Here is a 20,109-nt window from a genome sequence, read left to right as displayed (position 1 = left end):
GGCCCCCCCCCCCCCCCCATCGTACCCCCTTCCGGCTTGAAGGATCCCTGCGGAATATCTTTGTGGAACCAAGCAATACGTGGGCCCTGGCGTGGCCGACACCCCGCTCATTGTCTTCATTAATGCCAAGAGCGGCGGGCATGTGGGGCCCCGCCTGCTCACTGTGCTGTTCCGCAGCCTGGGCCAGGCGCAAGTGGTGAGTGCAGGGGGCATGGGGTGAGGGCCGGGGGCGGCAGGTTGGGCACATTGGGCGGCGGGCGGCGGGCCAACTGCAGCGCAGACCCTGCAGCACAGGTATGTTGCCGTTGCCCCGCTCTGATAGTAGCCGCCGTAGGCAGGTTGGTCTAACTGTGTTTCCCTCGCCCCTCCTGCCGCAGTTTGATCTGGCCGAGTCGCGGCCCGGCCCTGTGCTGCGTGCCATCTGGGACAACCTGCTGGCCAGGGAGGACCAGGGCGACGTGCTGGCGGGTCACATCCGCAGGTGGGGTAGGCTCCAGAGCGGAGCGACATCTGCTGCAGGGCCTGTAGAATGAGCTGAGGATGGGTCCAGGGGCAGATGGTCGAGGATGGGCCACGACTTCTTTTCCTCGACCCTGCTGCCCCACCGTGTGCCTGCCAGGCTTCCCCGTTCCATTTCTCGTGCTGCCGCTCCCACAGGAACCTGCGCATCCTGGCGGCTGGCGGCGACGGCACTGTGACCTGGATCCTGAAGACGGTTCGGGAGCTGGGGCTGGAGCCGGCGCCAGCAGTGGCTATCATGCCGCTGGGCACAGGGAATGACCTGAGCCTCAGCTTTGGCTGGGGCAGCCTGTTTCTGGACCGCTGGATTGCGGCGCCACAGGTGGGGCGGGAAGCATTGTAATCACTTGCCCTTATCAATTTCATTGGCCCTGCGGGTGTTTGCCCTGCGCTTGCCATACGTGACACCATTCCCCTTGCCCCTTGCAGCTCTACACCACCTTGAAGCGGTTTGCTGACGCCAGGCTGTGCCATCTGGACTGCTGGAGCGTCACCATCACCGCCCCCGACTCCTCCTTCTTTCCAGAGCTGCCCTACGCGCTGGTAGCCGAGCCTAATGACGTGGGTTTGCCGTTTGCCGGCGCGGGTTGCGGGCCAGCAGCCCACATGCCTCAATGGATGTGCCCCGCCCATGGATTCTCTCTCTCGCCCCCCCCCCCCCCCCCCCCCGCACTCTGCCTTTGCAGCCACGGCAGGTGGGCGGCCTGTTCTGGAACTATTTGAGCGTGGGGCTGGATGCAGAGGCGGCCTACGGCTTCCACACGATGCGTGAGACTCACTCTTGGGCCGCCTCCAGCCGCGTGCTCAACCAGGTGGGGGCGCTCACACTGGGATGTGCACCGCCGCAGGGCAGATTCCTTGGAAGGATGCGTTGCACGCAGCCTTGTAAGGCTTTGGGCACGCACCCATCCCATCTCACCCCATCACCATAACTTGCCTGGCACCGCAGGCCTGGTACTCCTGGTACTCGTGCACCAGCGGCTGGTTCTGTGGCGCGCAGGTGGTTTGGGCATGGATGTTGTTGGGTGCATGATTGTGAGAGCGCTGCTCAGTGCCTTGGGCGTGTCAGCTGGAAGGCACGCTGGCATGAGCATGAACCCACGACTGCCGGTTGGCATTTGCGAGTATGCGCGCCAAGTATAACCCTCCCTTTGCATGCTGGACATATCGCTGCCTGCCTGCCTGCCTGCCTGCCTGCCTGCCGGCAGCCACTCACAAACAAGCTGCGCCTGAGAGTGCGAGACGAGCAGGACGGGCCCTGGCGGGAAGTGACGGTACCACGAAATGTGCGGGCGTTGGTGCTGCTTAACATCCAGGTGATGAAAAAGAGTTGATTTGTTGACAGCTTACGCTGAAAGTTAACTTTGCTGAGTGAGGATGTGAGGGTGCCTGGCTTTGCGGCTCATTTATGCCCCTCGTCAACGCTGCTCGCTGGTTTCCTGTGCACAGAGCTACGGTGGGGGCCGAGACATCGTGGGCCTAGGTGACAGCACGCTGCTCAAGGGGCAGGAGTTCAAGCGAGCGCCCATCTTTGATGATGGGCTGATAGAGGTGCGCAGTGGCTGTTCCGCCCTTGTGAGTGTCAGTCCAGCATGCCCTGCAACCCTGGCTGCCCCGTTCCCCTGCAGGTGGTTGGGTTTGGATCAGGGTGGCACGCAGCGGTGACCATGGCGCAGGTCAGCAGCAAGGTGCACGCGGTGAGGCTGGCGCAGTGCTGTGAGGTGGAGCTGCACTTGGAGGCGCGGGGCGGCAAGGTGCGGCGTGCACGTCCTGCGGGGGGGGTTGCGCTGCCTGGCGTAGCCTGCCTGAGGGTTGAAAAGCTGGGCTAAGGGGATGGTGTTCGTTCAATTCATTCATCATGCATGCTGCTCATGGCCATGCTGGTACATGCCTGCCGCTGCTCTGCCCGAAGCCCGCAGATAAAGGATGAGCAGGGCTACACCCACATGCAAATGGATGGCGAGCCCTGGAGGCAGCCGATTCCTGCAGCACCATCGGCAGCGCAGCGGCCACGCCCCGCCGGCCTGCAGGAGAGCGGCCCCAGTACTGCCGCTGCTGGCACAGCTGAGGCAGCACCGTCACCGCACCAGCAGCAGGAGGGGCAGCAGCAGATGGTGGTGCGTGTGGCACATGCGGGGCGCAGCCACATGCTATTCAACGAAAAAGATCCTCAGGGGGGGCGGCGAGTGCGCCAGATTGCAAGCCGCGGCGCGCAGCTGAGCGAGGAGCTGCCCTCCCACTTTAGCATGCTCTGGCCAGCACATAGCAAGTGACGCTAGTAGGCAGTAACAGAAGTGGAGGTACTTGTTGAGCAGATGGTGGCTTCACATTGATGCTGCATTGCACAATTTGTATGCCGAACTCCGTGGGCCAAGTTGTGCTCGACTCTCGCTGGGGCCAGCAGCTCGCGCTGACAACAGGCATGGTGACAGCCAACTGGCAATGTCTGTGGCGACCCTCAAACAAATGCAGGATGGGCAGGCCAGCAGTTACTGGCCAGTGCGCAGCATCTCCTGTGCCGCCACCGCCACCGACTCCAGGAACGACACAAAGCTTGGGGGGTGTAGCTGGCGCTGCTCTGTTGCTGCTGCCGGGCCCGCCGTGCTGGCGTCGCCTCCAAATGGCCCCATCGCAGGTGCTGGCGGCAGTGATGGCGCATCCTCGAGTAAGAAGGAATTGAAAAAGGAGATGTCGTCGATGCCCTGGCGCAGCAGCAGCAGCTCCGGGGTGCTGCGCCGCACCTGGCGAATCCCTGCCAACGTGCGGCGTAGGAGGCTGCCAGCGGGGGGTGGGAAAATTGGCGGCGGCGGGCCGCCCACCAGGCCAAAGTCAGTGGCAGAATACAGTACGATGAGGTGCTGGAAGGTATCCAGGCACCATATGGGCTGCTGCTCCACTGCCAGGGCTGCTGCTGACAGCGAATGCCTCCACACGGCCACCTCGTCGGGGCTGGCCCAGCTACTGAGCTGCGGGCACACCGCCACCGTTGCCTCGTCCGGTGGCAGCACCTGCAGCAACGCCTGCAGCGCGGCTGCCGCCTCGGGGTGTGCATGCCAGTGAGCTCCCGCTGATGAAGCCATTCTGAACAGGGTCGGGTCTGGTGCCACTGGCGTGGCTTGCAGGAGCGGGCCGCGCAGCAGCGCATACACTACATGCGGCAGCTGCTGCAGCGCCTCCACCGTTGACAGGGAGGCATCCACCTGTGGAACAGGGCACATGCAGGAACTGGTTGGCGGAAAGGACAGCTGAAATGAAAAGGCTGGCAGCAGCAGCCCACCCCAAGCATCCACCCACCTCGACCGGTGGAGGCGTCTCGCCTCGCCGCCGATGCCACAAAAGCGCGTCTGGGTCTGCCACCCGCGCTGCCAGTCCAGCCAGCCAGTCCAGCAGCATCTGCCTGGCAGCAGCGGCGCCCCGGGCCGCCGCCACCTCCAGCGCTTTGTGCACCACCAAACAGGTGGTGACCTCGGCATCACAGTGCTCATACAGCTGCTGCGGAGTGGATGCCATTTGCACTGCCGCCGTGAGGATGCGCATGCGACGGCATAGCACAAACCTGCATTAGCGGGCCGCGGCAGAGCTGGGGCTCCCAAATCTTGATGGGCCATCATGGGCTGGCTTGGCACACGGCGAGAAACACCACTGCACACCACCGCACGCAGCGCGACCCTTAAAGCCCCACCGTGTTCCGCCACTACCTCCCTCCTGCTCCTCTCCTGCCGCAGGGCTGGCGGGCAGCAGCATGCTGTACTGCAACACGAGCTGCACGGCAGGGGCTGCCCCACTGGAGTATTGCTCAGTGCGGTCCATCTCAAAGGCAAATGCATCCTCCGGGCCACAGGCTACCAGCCGGAACAGGCCTGGCTCCCTGCACAGCAGGGCAGGACGGGCCATTGCTGTGTTGTGCTGAACTGCATGCGTTCTGTTGCCATGGCAATCCTGCTCCACCTCATGCAGCCCATCTCGATCCACCTGAGGCTCACCTGTCCGCCGTCAAGCGACCATAATAGCTAGCCAGGCGGAGCTCCGGTGAACAGCGCAGGCGCAATACGCATGCAAAGGCGCGTGGCTGCGTCACACTCTTGTAGACATCCTGCAGAAGGGCGGGGGTGAGGGGCAGGCCAGGGAGTCGATGGCGCAGGTGCCCGAGCAGGGCGTCGCGTGCCATCAGCCGACAGTTGACAGCTGCTGACATCCACAGCGCATGCCTGCGGTAGCGGTGCCGCCTCGAGCGAGCTATAGAGCAGTAGGCTGCCGCCGCTCTTGGTGGCTAGAGGCTCCAGCAGCTTCAGGCCTACAAGGAGGCAGTGGCACTGTGCACACGATGATGAGGGTATGGGAGCACGTTGGTGAGCAGCAGCAAGGAAGAGGAAGAGGCAGGACGAGAAGGAAGCGAGAACCGGATAGGGAGGGAGACAGAAGTGGAGGACAGCGAGACGGTTCAAGGAATCCAGGAGTGCTTGGGGCGATGGAGGGCAACCCACCAATCCAGCCGGCACAGGCAGCAAAAATGTCGACGCTGATGCCCAACGCCGCTGCCGCGGCGCCTACTTCAACCCAGAAATCCCGCGCTTCCTCCTGGATGACAAGGTCTGCCTCCGCCACGCCTGGTGGCGTGGCATGTGAGAGGTCTCCAGCAGCAGCAGCAGCATCCGCGGCAGCCTTTGCCCTTGCTGCAGCCTTTGCTGCCGCTGCTTCCACGCTGGCAGCAGCAGCGTCGCCCCAGGCAGTGAGCTCAACGTAGGCAGGGTCGAGCACAAGCCCAGCAAAATTCTGCAGGTTGCCGAGTAAATGCGCAGGTGGCAGGCAACAGGCAGATAATTTTTGGGACACGGCAAATCATCTGGTGGGCACATGGCGCAGGTTGCCTCCCCACACCTTCCAGCCACCTCCCAACTTGACACCTGCAGCCGCAGCCAACCAGCCTCCCCACCTTTGCAGCGTCCGCAGCTGCTGCCTCTGCTGCCACTTTAACCTCTTTCGGATCAATTGGTGCTGGTTTGCGGGCCACCACCGCGCCTGCAACATTGGGTGGGCCGGACAGGAAGAGCAGCAGGCGCAGGCCGGGAAACCCCTGTGCTGGCAGAAGGCTGCCGGTGGTGGTTCCAAAGCCCTCCTCGCTGCCGCTGTCTTCGCGCCCGGGTTCTTCTTGCTGCTGCGGCGCAGCAGCAGCAGCCTGCTGCTGCACAAAACCATCAGCTGAGGCAGCTGCCGCACCTGTGGCCACCCAGCGCAGCACCGCGCGCAAAGTGTCACCCAGGGCCCGTTCCCGGCCGCCACCCGCAGGTGGCTCTGCCTCCAAACCCTCGATAGCGGCCAGCATGGCGGTCTTGCAAGTGCACACAGGCGCCAGCACGGAGCCCAGTGGTGCTACATTCTCGAGAGGGCTTTCCTCTGCCTCAGCGGCGGGTTCATGCAGCACCAGACGGTCGCTGACATCTCCATTAGGGGACACTTGGTGCAGTGCAATCTGCAGTTGCGGCGGCGGTGAATGGGGCGGCAGAAGAAGCAGAAGAAGGCACACAGGGGTCAGCCATTCAGGCGCAGGCACCTTTGGCACAGCTGGCCTGACACACTGAGTGGCGCTTCCCAGAACCGGGCTTGCCACGCCCCACTTCTTCATGCTTCTACCACAATCAAATCTGCACACCTGCGAACCAAAGCTGACGAGACCAAAGCGCCCGACGGGTGGCAACGCCTCTACCGCCGCTGTCAGAGCACTCTTCACTGCATCCAGGGCCCCTTCCTCCTCCCAGCACGCATCCACCAGCGCCAGAACTGTGGGGGCTGCCTCCACGGCTTCCACCTCTTGTGTGCCCTCATCTGGGTCTGCGGGCACAAGCGGGCAGGCCGCATCCAGCGCCGGGTGCCGCAGTTCTGGCAGGATGCCGAGCCACTCCGCGCTGGCACCATAGTAGCTGCAAGGCGGGCAGGCAGCGTGACTTTCCTGGTGGCAAGGGTCAGTCATGTAGGCCGAGCCAGCCAGCCGCGGTCAAGCCAACCAGTCCTCAGCTCACCGCCTCATGCTGGTGGCTGTTGAAAAGTCATTGGCGCAGCCGCAAAGCGCGCAGGCCCACCCCTCATCGTCCACCCCGCACAGAGGATTGATGTAAGCCAAGCAGCGTGAGCATCGTGCAACGTCGGCTGCCCAACAGGCAGGCGGCTGCACGCCGCCACCGCTGCCATCAGGTGCCGCCAACGGCTGCACCACGAGGCCAAGCGGCAGGCCACATGCGTCTTTTAATTCAGCTGCAGAGAAGGAGGGTGAAGCACAGTGAAACGGGCCTGCCGTTTACCGGCCGGGAGGGCGAACGCAAGCAACAGCAGGAGCCCCGATTGCCGCGGCTCCCCGGGCTTCCTCTACTAGTGTTCACGCGTAACTACAGCCGCAGAGCGCGGTGTTCACCTGTCGCTGGACATGAGCAGGTGAACTGCATGTGGCACCCTCAGGAATAGGCAATTGAAGACTGCAGCTGCAGCCTGGGAAGGCGGAGCGTCTTTGCTAGTTTAAAACCGGGGTTCACCTTGGAGGCCTGCGAATCAACAATGGTCATTATTGAAAAAGTCGAGCATTTGGTGGTGAGAATTTTTCAGCCATTCGGTCGGAAACGAACGTGTAAGGCCGCAGCCCCTGACCCTTCCAGCAGCGCGAGCCCGCAGGCGGCAGCTGCCGTCAGCTCGGCCGATGCTTGCGACAGGTCGAACAGGCCCCAACCAAACTCCGCTCGTGCTGCTCCCATCGCTGCTAATTCCGCTGCCTGCTCTAGCAGATCTCCATGCCGCCGCTCCTCCGTGTTTCCCACCAGCAGTTCCCGGCGCGCCTGCCGCACGAGGCGCTGCAAATCCCCCAGCTGGGCGCCTCTCCCCAACAAGGGCCACACCGTCCCCTCGACGCCGGCACCACCAGCCCCACATGCAACAGCGGGGAGCAGCGCCAGCATGTGCAGCACCGCCGCCACCAAGGCCGCCTCAAGCTGTGCCTTAGCCCCCAGCTCCGCTGGCTCCGGCCGCCGTGCTCGATACTGATACTGGTCCGAGTGATGATTGGGCGGCGCTGCAGCCGCCGCAACGCTGAACCCAGAGTGCTTGCCTGCATCAGGGGGCGGGCGGGCAAGCCGAGGAGTACGGGGCCTGACGCTGGGGTGCTGGGGCTGGCCCGAGTGGCGCACCAACCGTTTGGGCTGCATTGCCATCAGTCCTGTCCCTTTGCTTGGCTAACTGGCACCCCCTCTTGCTCCACCCCCACACACTGCCGGGAATTTTGACGCAAATGAACGTTGTGTGGCGGAGCGGCGGCAGCCTGCAACTGGCTGCAGCTGATGTGCCCCACCTTGGAACAGCACGGCCGCCGCCACATCTAGCACCTGCACCAGCCTTTCCCCGCCATGCAGCCGCACGGCCGTGCTGCTCAGCTGCTGCAAGGCTGCTGCCGCCAGGGCTCGGCTGCGGAAATTGGGGCACTCCTGCAGCAGCAGCAGCAGCTGTTGCACCATCGTATCCAAATGCCGCTGCACCGATGCTGCCTGGCAGGCCAGCAGCTGCCCAGCGGCCTCGCACGCTGCCCACTGCACGCGAGCATTGCTGGCAGCCAAGGCCTGGTGCACCGCTTGCACTCCTGCTGCCAGCAGCCGCTGCTCATCGCCACCCTCTTCTGTTGTCTGCTGCAACTCAGGTGAGAGTGTGGCCAGCTGGCAGGACAGGCTGCCCAGTGCCTGCAAGCCACTAGGGCGCAGCTTGTCACTATCCGCTGCAGATGCCACAGCCAGCCGCAGGCAGCCGAGAAGCACATGGTGCCCTGCCGCTATTGCGCTGCCTGCCTCCATGGCTGTTGTGTGGCTCAACATGTGGCAAAAGCTGGCCAGGGAGGCTGTTGCTGGAATGCGCACAGCGAGCACACCGTCGTGGCAGGCGGCCTCCAATGCCGCAAGAGCCTGCGCTGGGCCTGCGGCATGAACAGAAATCCATGTGGGTGAGGTGTGAAGAGGCGTGATGCGGCGGGGGGGCTTGGTGCGATGGGCGGCGGCATGCTCACCATTCGGAACAGCGCATAATGCAGGGCAGATGGCCACGGCTCCCAGCGCCTTTGCTGCTGCTGCTCGCACAGGCGACGCCTCGTCTGCCGCAGCCGCCGCACAACACCAGCCTAGCAGCAGCTGCTGCAGGTGCTCTGGCACTGCCGCATAGGCAGCAGGAGAGAGGGCTGCAATAACAGCCTGTGCTGCTGCTCGCAGTAGTGGGCTGCTGTGCTGCACCACAGCGCAAAGCACATGCTGTGACATCTGCTGCCACTGCTGCACCAATACTACTGTTGCAGCTGACTGCAACCGGCTGGGAGCATCTCCTTCATCCAGTGGTGCTGGCCCCTCCTGTGCCTCTAACTGCTGGCCAGCAGCCTGCAGAAAGTCCCCTGGTAGACGCACGGACTGTTGAGCCACCTTCTCGGGCAGTGTGCCGTCCGCGCCGGCTGCAGCCAGCAGCATGAAGCGATGTGCGGAGAGGCGTCGTCAGGAATTCCGACCCCACATGCAACAACAGCTTGCAGCTCAGCTTCACACGCTGACACTCGACATGCTTCCCCTCCATCCTGCCCACCTGTTTGCATTTGGGGCGTCCGCGGGACCGCAGGCTGTGCTGTCAGCATTGCCGTGCCTGCCCTGCCAATTGTCAGCACCAGCTCCCAGTAGTCTTGGACCAGCGCCGTATGCTGCTGCACCAGTCCCCGTAGCGCCATCACTGCCTCTAGCTGTAGCGCTGACTGCTGGCAGCCCGCATAGGCAAACAGCAGCTGCAGCAGGTGTTGGGCGCTTGCCCCACCTCCGCTTCTGTCGACACCGATGCCTGGTCCATTCCCGGCGGTTGTGCTGCCACTGCTGTCACTGTCCGGTAGTAGCTGGTCCTTCGCTGCCGGCGCGGCACCTTTGGTGCTGAACGCCGCTGCCAGGCAGCTGAGGCAGGCTGAGGCCACTGGCAGCTTGTCGACCGGCAAGCCACCCGGCCCAGTGCCAGGCGTTGTCCGAGCCAGGCAGTCCAGCAGCGCCCCTACACACAGCGGCAGCAGCTGTGGAGGCAGGCGATGGTAGGGGGCACCCAGCAGCAATGTGCCCAGTGCACGCAACGTGGCAGCCAGGGTCAGAGGGTCGTGCTCATGCCGGATGCTGTACAGAAGTGCCTGGTGAAGCGCCACCAGCATCTGGCCCAGGCTGGCCGATAGGGTGATGAAGCCCCTGCATACGGCATCAACAGGGTCAGGGAAGCTAGGCAGGAGGCCCAGGCTATGGGCCTCGGCAACAGCAGCTTACGCAGAGGCCTATGTTGCTTGCTGTGGATGGCTCTCAGAACAGCACTGCACCTAACGTGCAGCCGTTCCATCTCTCGCGCCTCTGCTACCGCCAAGTAGGCCCGCTGGGTTGGACCCTCCAAAAGAGTTGCTATGGTGGCGGCCGCGGCATGCCGCACGCGCAGCTGGGGGTCCAGCAGCAGCATGTGGGCCATCGATGCGCCAGCGCTGCTTCGGCCGCTTGTCCCGCTTGGATGCCTGCTGGTCTGCTTCCGGGATTGCAGAGGGACACAGAAATGCATGGTCAACGAATGCACACGCTACCCTGCCAGCAAAACGAATGCAGACAGCCAGGTTGCTTATGATTCCAGCGACCCACCAAGTCCGACATGGGCAGCAACGCCGTCCAGCTGCCGTGCAGGCTCTTGGGGTCAGCCTTGGCCAGCAGCTGCAGGCAGGCCAGTGCACCGGAGCGCACGCGGCTGGAGCGGTAGCGCTCGCTTCCTCCACCACCCTCTGCATCGCTGCTCTCGCTATCAGACGACTCTTGGTGCAGATGAGACAGGCCCTTGCTGCTGCGAGAGCCTTCACCAGCACCCTCCTGGGTGCCACTGCTGCTCGTGCGAGCCTGTGGAGGGCGGTACTTGCCAGGCAACTGCACATCGCCGCCACCTAAGACGCAATGCCCCGTATGACAGACCCGGCTGGGTGCTATGGGAGTGACAACCCCGCCGCGGCCGCTGTCTTGGTTGCGCTGCCAGCCGTATGTGAAGAGATTTTGAAGCGCTGTCGCCATAGCAAAGGCGTTACCTCCATGATCCTTCTTTGCCTGCAATAGCTTGGCACCACCGCAGTTACCTGCGCTGATTAACAGTTCGCTACAACATTCAAGCACATCGTGCCACACTCTAACCTACCTCTGCCAACAACACTTGCAATGCTTTGAGTAGCTTGCACAGTAGGCGCGTGGTGGCGGGCGCCTCGGCAATACCAGGCATGCCGCCACTGCCCCCCCAACCACTTCGCCAGGTGCTGGCGTTGGGCAGCATGCTGATGGCATACCGCTCCAATACAGCTGTCACTGCCGTCACTGCTGCTGCCAGCTCTGGCTTGGGTGTTTTAGGGTACCATTGCGGAAGCTGAGCCAGCAGATCGAGGCACCCGCAGACCAACTCGCCAGCAGCGATGCTGGCAGGGCCAGCTGGGGGCGCCTGGCAAGTGTGGCACACCTGCTGAAGCAGGTCCCTACATTCTGCCGGCGGCAGCTGGACCTTGGTGTCAGCCAGCATGGACAGGAAGAGATGCACTGCCTCGGTCTGCTTGGCCAATGGCGTGGGCCTGCAAGGGGCGCAGAGGCGGCGCCTCACTGACGCCACCGCCATGCGACCGCCTCACTGACGGCACCGCCATGCGACCGCCGGGCATGAGCGGGGGGCGCACCCCGTCCATCGCACCTCTCATTATTCAGCTCATTTACCAGCGCCACTGCGCAGTCCATAAAGACGCTGGGAGAATCCTCCACACTCATCACGCACTCGACACGGACTCGGCGGCCCTGCCGCGACGCCTCTGGGGAATGTTGACTGGGTTGACGGCAAGCCAATTTGCTACTGGAGGACGTGAGCAGAGCTGGGGAGGCTGCGCCTGTGGTCCGCCTGCAGTCAACCCAGCTCAAAGAGACAAGTGTGGTTCTTTCGAAAGTGGCATCAACCATGCCGGATGCTCTAACGAACGTCTCCACTGGCGCCAGCGCAGCGGCGCCTGCTGGGGTCTTTGTTGTTTTTGCAGCACGGTTCCAGCATTTTTAGCCAAACACTTTGATTTTTACCGTATTGCACCCTTGTGGCCTGGCTGTCAAGCGCCTGCGCAAGGGAGCTGTCCAGCACCTGGTAGCTGGTACGGGCTGTTCTGCCTGCAGCGAAAAGCAAATCCTCGCGGTGACATTGCATGCACAGCTTCAGTGCAATTTATGCATCAAACGGAGCATATGATGCGTAGAATCATCTCTTCGCAGTCGATCGCTGCAGCACCAGCCCGCCAAACTGCCTGCTGACCGCTCCACCAGCAGCCCCTGCAGCAACTGCTGTGCCGCCCCCGCTGGTGTCCATGGTGGATGCGCTCTGTGTGGAGGCCGTGCTGGGCTGGTGCACAAGGGGTTGCTGCTGCTGCGTGCCCGGCGGCGATGCCGACCTGCATGCCAGAAGCGGTGACTGCAGCACCTTTTCAGCGCTGGGTCGGTCCAGTGGGTTGGGTGCCATGAGCGTCCTGCATGGAAAAAACACAGCATTGCACGTCACGCCACGAAAGGCACAGATCACTGCTCAGATGGCACCGCCTTCCTTCCCTCCCCAATCGGCGGCACGTGCCTGTCAGTCTCCCACATGCCCAGCAACCAGAAGCCACCATCCACCGCAGCATCAGCCCCACCTGATCATGTTGGCAAAGCGCTGCGTAAAGGTGGGCAGCAGCGGCAGCTTGCCCGCCCGCAAGTCAGCATACTGGTGCCCGCCACTAGGCAGCTCCGCCCGGGTTGCCAGCTCCAGCAGGCTGGCCCCCAGCGCAAACATATCTGCCTTGGCAAGTTGGCCCAGCTCGCCACGCAGCACCTCCAAGGGCAAGTAGCTGCAGAGGGTGGGAGCTTGCAGCAGCAGTTGGGACGTGCGGTTGCGGGCAGCGATGCCTTGTTCAGCAATGCTGAATTGATCGACCACTGGCGTCAGCCACCTTACTCCTTGCACACCTACCGGCAGTCACCCTCATCCACAGCCATCGGCGTTTTGAGGTCCAGCCGCGTGGCCTGCCCAAAGTCGCCCAGCTTGTACCGCACCCCAGGGCAGGTTTCCCAGGTGCTTGCACCACCGCCAGCCAGGGCCTCCTCTTCCGGCAGGTCTTGCAGGTAAATGTTATCGGGCTTCACGTCCATGTGTACAACGCCATGCCGGTGCAAGTGGGCCAGAGCCGATGCCACCTGGGGGCACATCAGCGCAATGCAGGATTTGGTGACTAGTGCAAGAGCTGACGCAGGCCACAACGCCGGGGAAGTGGAGCACGTTCATCCTCAAACTGCCACTCATCATCTGCACCCACCTGTCGCAACACCTCCAGCAAATCCCCTTCCTTGAGCTGCTCCCCAAGGCTGGCATGAATGCCCAGAGAGACGTCGCATTTCTCCAGTTGCAGGTACAGGTGCTCGCCGCCCTGCAGTGCACTGGCCAGTCATGAGTTGGAGAGAGATGCGGCTGCAGGATTAGATTAATAAAGGAGTTGGCCTGCGCCGCAAAGCACACACGAGCACGCACCTGGTGTGGCTCTGACCAGCAGGAAAAGTACTGGACTATGTGCGGGTGCGGCGGCAGGTGAGCCAACACTTGCGCCTCCTGAAGGCCAGGGATGCGGCAGGTAGGAAGGACTGACGCACGACGTGGCATGCACCAGAGTGGATGCAACAGCCATTGTGCACCCTCACACATTCTGCACATCAGAAGCTCAGTTTTTGCTTTGCCTGCCTGCTGAAGCTCCAGGCCTAAACAGCAAAAGCAGCAGCGACGGCCCTGCTTCCAGCACACAACCCATTGTGCTGAGGGTCTGCTGGAACTACATGCAGGCCCCACCTGGATGAACTGCGCAAAGGAGGAGCCGTCGGGCACGGCAGCGCGCTGCGTACGCTTGACTGCATACTCGCGGCCGTCAAAGCGGTGGCGGGCGCGGAACACCTTGGAGAAGTTGCCCTGCCCCAGCAATCCAATCTCCTTGAAATCTTGCCTGCACTCCAGCATGAGCAGGGGAGACGGAGGGCAAACTGACAGCACCGTGGATGGGGTGCTGAAAGGGAGAGCTAGGAGGTCCTTGCCGCCATGCCAGTCAGTTGCTCTGCCAGCCCATCCCAAACAGCCCAACCAGGCTTGTGAACGAGTCGTTCACAAGACAGCCAGTGCACCTGTAGCGCGTCAGGCCCTGCGGTGGCAGCCGCGGCGCTTTCCAGGCCGCGAAATCCTCCTCGCTGTCGCCGCCAGCAAACATGCTGCGGTAGCAGAGCGGCGATTGCACCCGCATAATTGGTCGGCGCGGCACGCCACTGCCATGAACGGCAGCGGCACAGCGATTGGAGGGGACGGCAAAGCCGCCATTCGGCTCCACCAGCTCTCCGGCCTCCTCCGTGCCCACGTCTGCGGTTCCATGGGCGGGGTACTGGCATCAAGCAGTTGCGGGGCGCAGCACGCAACAGCAGCAGCACACACAGGCTGGCAAAGCCAGCAAATGCAAACAACCAACATTCGCACACCAGCAGCCTGCAGGTCAACACCACCCACATGTGGCGCCGCCCTGGCGCGGCCGCTTGACACGGTTGGGCGAGAGGCGGGTGGGGGAGCGCTTGGCGTCTTTGACGTCGTATTCCAGCCCAAACTGGTCCACGGGGGTGATGAAGTCCTGGGTGCCCAGCAGGTCCTGCTGCGAGAGCGCGGGGATCTCCAGCGGTGGCGGCAGTGGCAGCTGCTGGCTCGACACCGGCGGCCCCGCCTCAGCAAACAGGGGCACGGGCGGCTTGTCCTGCGTGCCCGGCCCGCTGCCGCCCGCCGATTGGCTGGACAGGCTCATGGCCTTGAAACCCTGCCCGAGCTGGGCGCTGGGGGTGGGCTGCGACTGGCTGAACGAGAGCTTCATCGCACGCCTGGCCCAGTGCACCTGCTAAGACCGGCGACGTCAGACGCATGGGCAGCTTGGGAAAGGGACCGGGAAAAGAAAACAGGTGGCAGCAGACCTGCTCCGCCTGCTGTGCTTTTTCGGCCTGAGAACGCAGGAGTGCTTTGCACCGCCAGCATCTGCAGGACGACGATTGGAGTCTGGGCCGCAGCAACCATGGTGATCGGGGAGGCAGTGGGGCTTGCATATTTGAATTGTTGGTGAATGACACGGCCCATCACCAGCGGAGGGCCTGGGCCTGATCGGATCAATGATGTGATGTGTCCGCAGGCCGACCGCGACCCCCACGACGATGAAGAGGCGGTGCGCAGCCAGGAGGAGGAGGAGGAGCCCAGCCAGCGCGCGGTGGAGGGCTCTGAGGATGAGGGGGAGGACCTGATGGACGGGATGGAGGGGTAAGGGCCGGAGGAGGAGGCAGGGTTCCCATCACCTCCCCAGCGAGTGATCGGCGGGGCGTTTTTTCATTATGTTTGGACCCTGCCGGTCCTAGGGTAGCTCAGCAACAAAATAGCAAAATAAAGGCCGGGATGCCCGACTGGCTGCTGCGGTGCCCCCAACAACTGCGCCACCCCGGTTCCCGGCCGAACGCCGTCGCCGCTCGCCCGCCCAAATTCCCTGCTGCCCAGGGACTACCGCGCTATGGAGCATCTGGACCGCTATGAGCGCGAGGGCATCGACGACCAGTTCATTGACGATGTGACAGAGGAAGAGAGGTTTGCGGCACGGCTGGCAGCGGAACGCGAGCTGGCTGACCGCGACGTGCTCGAGGGGCGGCTGACTGGGCGCCGCCGTGGCTTGCCTGCGGCACTGGAGGGTGCGTACCTGGTTGGCGCAGTGTGCGTAGCCGGGCCTAGGTGCTGCAGCTTGTACAGGGGAGCAGGCTGGAGGACAGTGGAGGGCACATGCCGGCCTCCCACCGTCTGTGGAAAAAATTGCGGCAACGCCGCTGTCTTGCAGAGGAGCTTGACGAGGATGTGCGGCGACCGCGGCGCCGGCGGCGGCTGGAGGAGGCGCAGGCGGGCATGGATGAGGACGAGGATCTGGTGAGGCGGGGCAGCACAGCGCCAGCGACAGCGGCTGGTAACAGCAGTAGCACATAGCGCACGCTGAGCTCTTCTACTCTTTTCTTCTTCTCCTTGCCGCATGATGCAGGGTGAGGTTGAGATTGACCTGGACCAGGCGCGGGGCCCCATCCGCGAGTGGATTGCGCAGGAGCCGGTGCGGCGTGAGATCCACCGCCGCTTTGCTCGCCTGCTGAAGACTTTTTCTGATGACAATGGGGACGCCGTCTACAAGCAGCGCGTGCGCGACATGGTTCGGAGTGAGTGAGCAAGCAAAGCTGGGGGATTGGGCTCTGTGGGATGGATAGATGGCTCACTCACTTTTCTTCGCCAGACACGCTCTACTGCAGCCAACTCCTCCTCCCTGGAAGTCAACTACCTGGACATCGCCAACACCATGCCCGTGGTGGCCATCTGGCTGGCAGACCACCCGCGCGAGATGCTGCCCATCCTGGGGGAGACGGCCAAGTGAGTGGGGTTGCAAAGGGCGGGGTGCCGCTAACCCATGTGTGGGCGAGCTATGAAGGCCTCTTGTTGTGCGTGACTGCCAGCCGCTGACTGCAGCAGGCAGGCAGCCGTACCCTCAGTTACAAAGCGCTGACCTCAATGCCGCCCTCGTGCCGATGCCATGCAGGGAGGTGGCGCTGGAGGAGTTTGAAGACTTCTCCAACGTGGCCGACGCCGTGTTTGTGCGCATCGCAAATATCCCGCTCCAGGAGTCGCTGCGTGACCTGCGGTGAGGCAGGCTGTCGCGCTGGCTAGGCTCTGCCGTAGCATGCGGCCTCTCACCCCTGCCTTCACTGCTGGCCATCCCCCGTTTGGCCAACTGCAGCCACTTCCATCTGAATCAGCTGGTGCGGGTGGACGGCGTGGTGACGCGGCGCACCGGCGTGTACCCGCAGCTGCAGCGCACCTTCTACGACTGCATGAAGTGCGCTGCCGTGCTAGGCCCCTACTTCCAGACCGGCGACAAGGAGATCAAGCTGGGCTCCTGCCCTTCCTGCCAGTCTAAGGGGCCCTTCCAGGTCTGCAACGAGCTGTGTGTGCATCTGCGTGTGTGCATCTGCGTGTGTGCATGCTCGGATGTGTGCATGACCACTCTTGTACCACCCTGGTGCGCAGGTCAATGTCAAGGAGACAGTGTACCGCAACTACCAGAAGGTCACGCTGCAGGAGAGCCCTGGCAGCGTGCCCGCGGGGCGCCTGCCACGCTCCAAGGAGATCATCCTGCTACACGACCTGGTCGATTCGGTGCGGCCCGGCGAGGAGGTCATCGTCACAGGTGCGTACTGAGGGAGGGCACCCTGGTTGCTGTAGAAGTGCCTGGGGCCATGCCGCATCAGCTGATATGATCTGCGATGATCTGTGCAGGTGGCCCGCCAGCCCTGTATGCAAGCGTTACCGTCCTCCAAGCGCCCTGTACAGCATTTGCTGACCCCGCCCTCAATAGCAGAGCGGAGTCCATTCCCTCGCTCACCGCCCCCCCCCTGTTGCAGGCATCTACCAGCACAGCTTCGAGGCGGCGCAGAATGCACGGCACGGCTTCCCCGTTTACTCTGTCAACATTGAGGCCAACCACGTGCAGAAGAAGGGGGACCAGTACAGCGTGGCGCGGCTGACCGATGACGACAAGGCGGAGATCCGGGCGCTCGGGCGCGACCCGCGCATCGGTGAGCGGACCTGAGCAGTTGCGGGCAAAGCCTTTACAACAACAACAACGTTGTCCTTGAATGGGCCACAACACTTACCTGAGATTGCAGCACTTTTTTTGATATGCACTGTGTTCTTTTGTCGCCCTCTCTATGCCACCCCACAGGCGAGCGCATCGTGGCCTCTATTGCCCCCTCCATCTACGGCCACAAAAACATCAAGCAGGGCATCACGCTGGCGCTGTTTGGCGGCCAGGAGAAGCACCCGAGCGCCACGCACCGCTTGCGTGGTGACATCAACATGTTGCTGCTGGGCGACCCCGGTACCGCCAAGTCGCAGGTAAATAGTTGGGCAGGGTTGTCAGGGCAGGGACTTTCTTGTGCCGGCTGCCAGCTGGAAAATGACCGCCACCTTCCGAATATACGGGTGGCCTTCCTATCTGACGTGCCAAGCCCCTACTGTACCTCTGCAGTTCCTCAAGTACATTGAACGTGTGGCGCACCGTGCCGTGTACACCACCGGCAAGGGCGCCTCCGCTGTGGGCCTGACGGCTGCAGTTCACAAGGACGCAATCACCGGAGAGTGGACATTGGAGGGCGGCGCGCTGGTGCTAGCAGATAGGGTGCGTTAAGTGTGGGGCTGGGATACGTCATGTCAGCTGCCCTGCGTGGTTTCCATGTGATGCCCGCCCCTCTTGCTGCTGTTTTTGCTCCCTGCAACTGCCACCCTTCCATTTCTCCTAGGCTGGCCCCTTCTTTTCGCACTTCTCTGCAGGGCGTGTGCCTGATTGACGAGTTTGACAAGATGAACGACCAGGACCGCGTGTCCATCCACGAGGTGGGGCTTGCTCTGGGAGGGTGGTTTGTTGCTGCTGCAGATGCCGTGCTTCAGCACAGTCTACCTACATCACCACTCTCCTACACCGCTGCTGGGGCTTGCTCTCTGCTGCGGTGCAGGCTATGGAGCAGCAGTCCATCTCCATCTCCAAGGCGGGCATCGTGACGCAGCTGCAGGCGCGCTGCTCCGTCATCGCCGCCGCCAACCCCATTGGGGGCCGCTACGATGCCTCCAAGACCTTCAGCGAGAATGTGGAGCTCACTGACCCCATCCTGTCGCGGTGAGTGTGATGCTGGAAGGCCTCTGTGCACAGCTTCTTCGCCATGCCAACCTGCGTCGCGCCCGCTTTTCTGGTCCATTCTGACAAAACCATCTTTGAATGAATTTCAACCCCTCAGCTTCGACATCCTATGCGTCATCAAGGACACCGTGGATCCAGTGAATGATGAGAAGCTGGCCGAGTTTGTCGTGGGCTCGCATGCCGCCTCCCACCCCAATGATGTGGCGATGGCTGCCGCCGCCGAGGAGGAGGGCGGCACGGCAGCTGGAAATAACGGCGCAGAGTGAGCTCGGGGGGAATCGGGGATGTATTGGATCGGGGGTGCTGCTTGCTGCCGAGGCGCATGGCAATGGGATGCTTTTCACTGGTGGGCAGACCTTCTCACCTTTTTTCCCTTGTCATCTGTTCCGGCCACCTCTCTGCCCGCAGCGGCCCTGCCGCCAGCACCAGCGGCACCGCGGGCATGCTGTCACAGCAAATGCTGCGTAAGTACATCACCTATGCCAAGCAGACATGCCGTCCCAAGCTACAGTCGGCCGATTATGACAAGATTGCGCAGGTGTGGTTGGTGGGATGGGATCAAACGTACTGTGCAGCGGAACGGCTGTGTGGTCAGGCCGTGCTGATGCCGGCGATTCCCATCCCAATGGTGCCGTCCTCTCTCCCATCTCCTGGCCAAACCTGCCCCAGCTTTTTGCCAAGAAATACCAACCCCTGCATCTCATGCTCTGCCCTCCCCAATCGCAGGTGTATGCGGAGTTGCGGAAGGAGAGCAGCGTGACGCATGGCATGCCCATTGCTGTGCGCCACTTGGAGAGCATGATCCGGATGTCTGAGGCGCGCGCCGCCATGCACCTGCGCGAGTATGTGAACGACGCCGACATTGACTGCGCCATTCGGTGGGTGGGCGAGCAGCAGGGGTGGCCCCAGGCGGGGAAGCGTGCTCTCTGGGGCCGCCTGCCAAGCTGCCCCCTCTCTCGCATGGCCATAACTCTGCCTCATGCCGCCCCGCCACTTTCGTCCCTCTCCCCGGCAGCATCATGCTGGAGAGCTTTGTGGCCAGCCAGAAGCTGAGCGTGCAGAAGGCGCTGCGCCGCAAGTTCCGGCGCTACCTTGCCGCCACAGCCGACTTCAACGGCCTTGTGTTGCTCAAGCTCCAGGTGGGCGGGCAGGGTCAATGTCCGATGGTCAACTCAATGGATGTTGCACACACGTGCAGCTGTGACGAAGGGATGGGGAGTGGCATGTGCTGCTGTTTAGCCTGTGGCCAGAACTCACGCGGCTTGCTCTGCCACACCCGCCCCTCATCCTGTAGGAGTGCCTGCGGGACGCCCGCCGCGTGGAGGCCATCACAGGGCAGCAGGAAGATGAGGACAACTATGTGGTGCCTGTCAGGTGCGCCTTGGTCTGCCAGTCGTGTCCCCAAGCTGGAAGGGCTGCACCGGCGCCCCCAATGAATGCCTCGACATGCACTCGTGCTGTCTCCACCTGGTGGGACTGACTTGCAGGCAGCTGGAGGAGCGGTGCCGTGACCTGGACATCATTGACCTCAAGCCCTTCTTTGAGAGCCCCGCCTTCAGCGAGGCCGGGTTCCGCCTGGCGCCAGGTGGCCAGGTGGTCCTGCTGGCGCGCGCATGAGCGCCGGGTGGGCTATCTCCCGCACAGACATGGTATTCCTTCCTTGCGCGGCAACAATTGTACATAACACTCGTGTGCAAACCACAAGCTATGCGCGCTCGCAAGTTTGTGGGGAATGCTAGCTTCTAGACGGCGCCGCACAGCCC

General features: G+C 62.9%; 4 protein-coding genes across 4 annotated transcripts in view; 2 read left to right on the top strand and 2 right to left on the bottom strand.

Moving 5' to 3' along the window:
• The window catches only part of CHLNCDRAFT_139349 (hypothetical protein), a gene marked incomplete at both ends in the record, with an annotated part of 3,370 nt that extends 578 nt beyond the window's left edge, over window positions 1-2,792 (top strand). Inside the window, 10 exons of the mRNA XM_005844207.1 lie at window positions 43-196; window positions 378-481; window positions 658-841; window positions 949-1,080; window positions 1,206-1,331; window positions 1,469-1,519; window positions 1,728-1,835; window positions 1,969-2,070; window positions 2,148-2,273; window positions 2,550-2,792. Of these exons, the coding sequence (XP_005844269.1) occupies window positions 43-196; window positions 378-481; window positions 658-841; window positions 949-1,080; window positions 1,206-1,331; window positions 1,469-1,519; window positions 1,728-1,835; window positions 1,969-2,070; window positions 2,148-2,273; window positions 2,550-2,792 (1,330 nt within the window). The remainder of the gene's footprint in view (window positions 1-42; window positions 197-377; window positions 482-657; window positions 842-948; window positions 1,081-1,205; window positions 1,332-1,468; window positions 1,520-1,727; window positions 1,836-1,968; window positions 2,071-2,147; window positions 2,274-2,549) is intronic.
• Window positions 2,793-3,008: 216 nt separating this feature from the next.
• CHLNCDRAFT_139348 (hypothetical protein) lies at window positions 3,009-11,324 on the bottom strand (the record flags this gene model as incomplete). The annotated part of the gene is made up of 16 exons (XM_005844125.1): window positions 3,009-3,719; window positions 3,814-4,075; window positions 4,202-4,387; window positions 4,503-4,612; window positions 4,713-4,813; window positions 5,004-5,292; window positions 5,453-5,989; window positions 6,170-6,437; window positions 7,156-7,609; window positions 7,850-7,982; window positions 9,191-9,304; window positions 9,563-9,743; window positions 9,869-9,981; window positions 10,176-10,244; window positions 11,026-11,134; window positions 11,251-11,324. The coding sequence occupies 16 exons, from the start codon at window positions 11,322-11,324 to the stop codon at window positions 3,009-3,011; spliced, it is 3,711 nt and encodes a 1,236-aa protein (XP_005844187.1).
• A 402-nt stretch (window positions 11,325-11,726) lies between these two features.
• CHLNCDRAFT_37008 (hypothetical protein) lies at window positions 11,727-13,898 on the bottom strand. The gene is made up of 7 exons (XM_005844124.1): window positions 13,734-13,898; window positions 13,408-13,558; window positions 13,096-13,173; window positions 12,884-12,994; window positions 12,541-12,764; window positions 12,224-12,418; window positions 11,727-12,061 (listed from the first exon to the last, which is right to left on the bottom strand). Exons 1-7 carry the CDS (start codon window positions 13,847-13,849, stop codon window positions 11,797-11,799), a joined length of 1,140 nt encoding a protein of 379 aa, XP_005844186.1. The 5' UTR covers window positions 13,850-13,898; the 3' UTR covers window positions 11,727-11,796.
• A 723-nt stretch (window positions 13,899-14,621) lies between these two features.
• Window positions 14,622-20,056, top strand: CHLNCDRAFT_32684 (hypothetical protein). Its single transcript, XM_005844206.1, has 20 exons — window positions 14,622-14,656; window positions 14,768-14,892; window positions 15,124-15,311; window positions 15,455-15,540; window positions 15,650-15,818; window positions 15,909-16,026; window positions 16,193-16,294; window positions 16,391-16,583; window positions 16,681-16,840; window positions 17,055-17,228; window positions 17,375-17,547; window positions 17,681-17,830; window positions 17,983-18,045; window positions 18,165-18,325; window positions 18,444-18,608; window positions 18,776-18,884; window positions 19,073-19,224; window positions 19,362-19,485; window positions 19,641-19,720; window positions 19,834-20,056. The coding sequence occupies exons 1-20, from the start codon at window positions 14,654-14,656 to the stop codon at window positions 19,961-19,963; spliced, it is 2,625 nt and encodes an 874-aa protein (XP_005844268.1). The 5' UTR covers window positions 14,622-14,653; the 3' UTR covers window positions 19,964-20,056.
• The last annotated feature ends 53 nt before the right edge of the window (window positions 20,057-20,109 follow it).

The sequence above is a fragment of the Chlorella variabilis genome, assembly GCF_000147415.1.
Source record: "Chlorella variabilis unplaced genomic scaffold CHLNCscaffold_24, whole genome shotgun sequence".
Classification (NCBI taxonomy): Eukaryota; Viridiplantae; Chlorophyta; class Trebouxiophyceae; order Chlorellales; family Chlorellaceae; genus Chlorella; species Chlorella variabilis.
The sequence above is the reverse complement of the archived record's forward strand: the minus strand, read 5'-3'. Positions and strand labels throughout refer to the sequence as shown.

Coding starts and splice junctions, on each gene's coding strand:
- CHLNCDRAFT_32684 (XM_005844206.1), top strand. Junction 17,229..17,374: donor CGGGCGCGACCCGCGCATCG/GTGAGCGGACCT, acceptor GCCACCCCACAG/GCGAGCGCATCGTGGCCTCT. Junction 18,046..18,164: donor ACCGCGTGTCCATCCACGAG/GTGGGGCTTGCT, acceptor GCTGCGGTGCAG/GCTATGGAGCAGCAGTCCAT.
- CHLNCDRAFT_37008 (XM_005844124.1), bottom strand. CDS start 13,849: ATGCGGGTGCAATCGCCGCTCTGCTACCGCAGCATGTTTGCTGGCGGC. Junction 13,174..13,407: donor CCTTTGCGCAGTTCATCCAG/GTGGGGCCTGCA, acceptor CCTGGCCTTCAG/GAGGCGCAAGTGTTGGCTCA. Junction 12,419..12,540: donor GTGGATGAGGGTGACTGCCG/GTAGGTGTGCAA, acceptor CACCCTCTGCAG/CTACTTGCCCTTGGAGGTGC.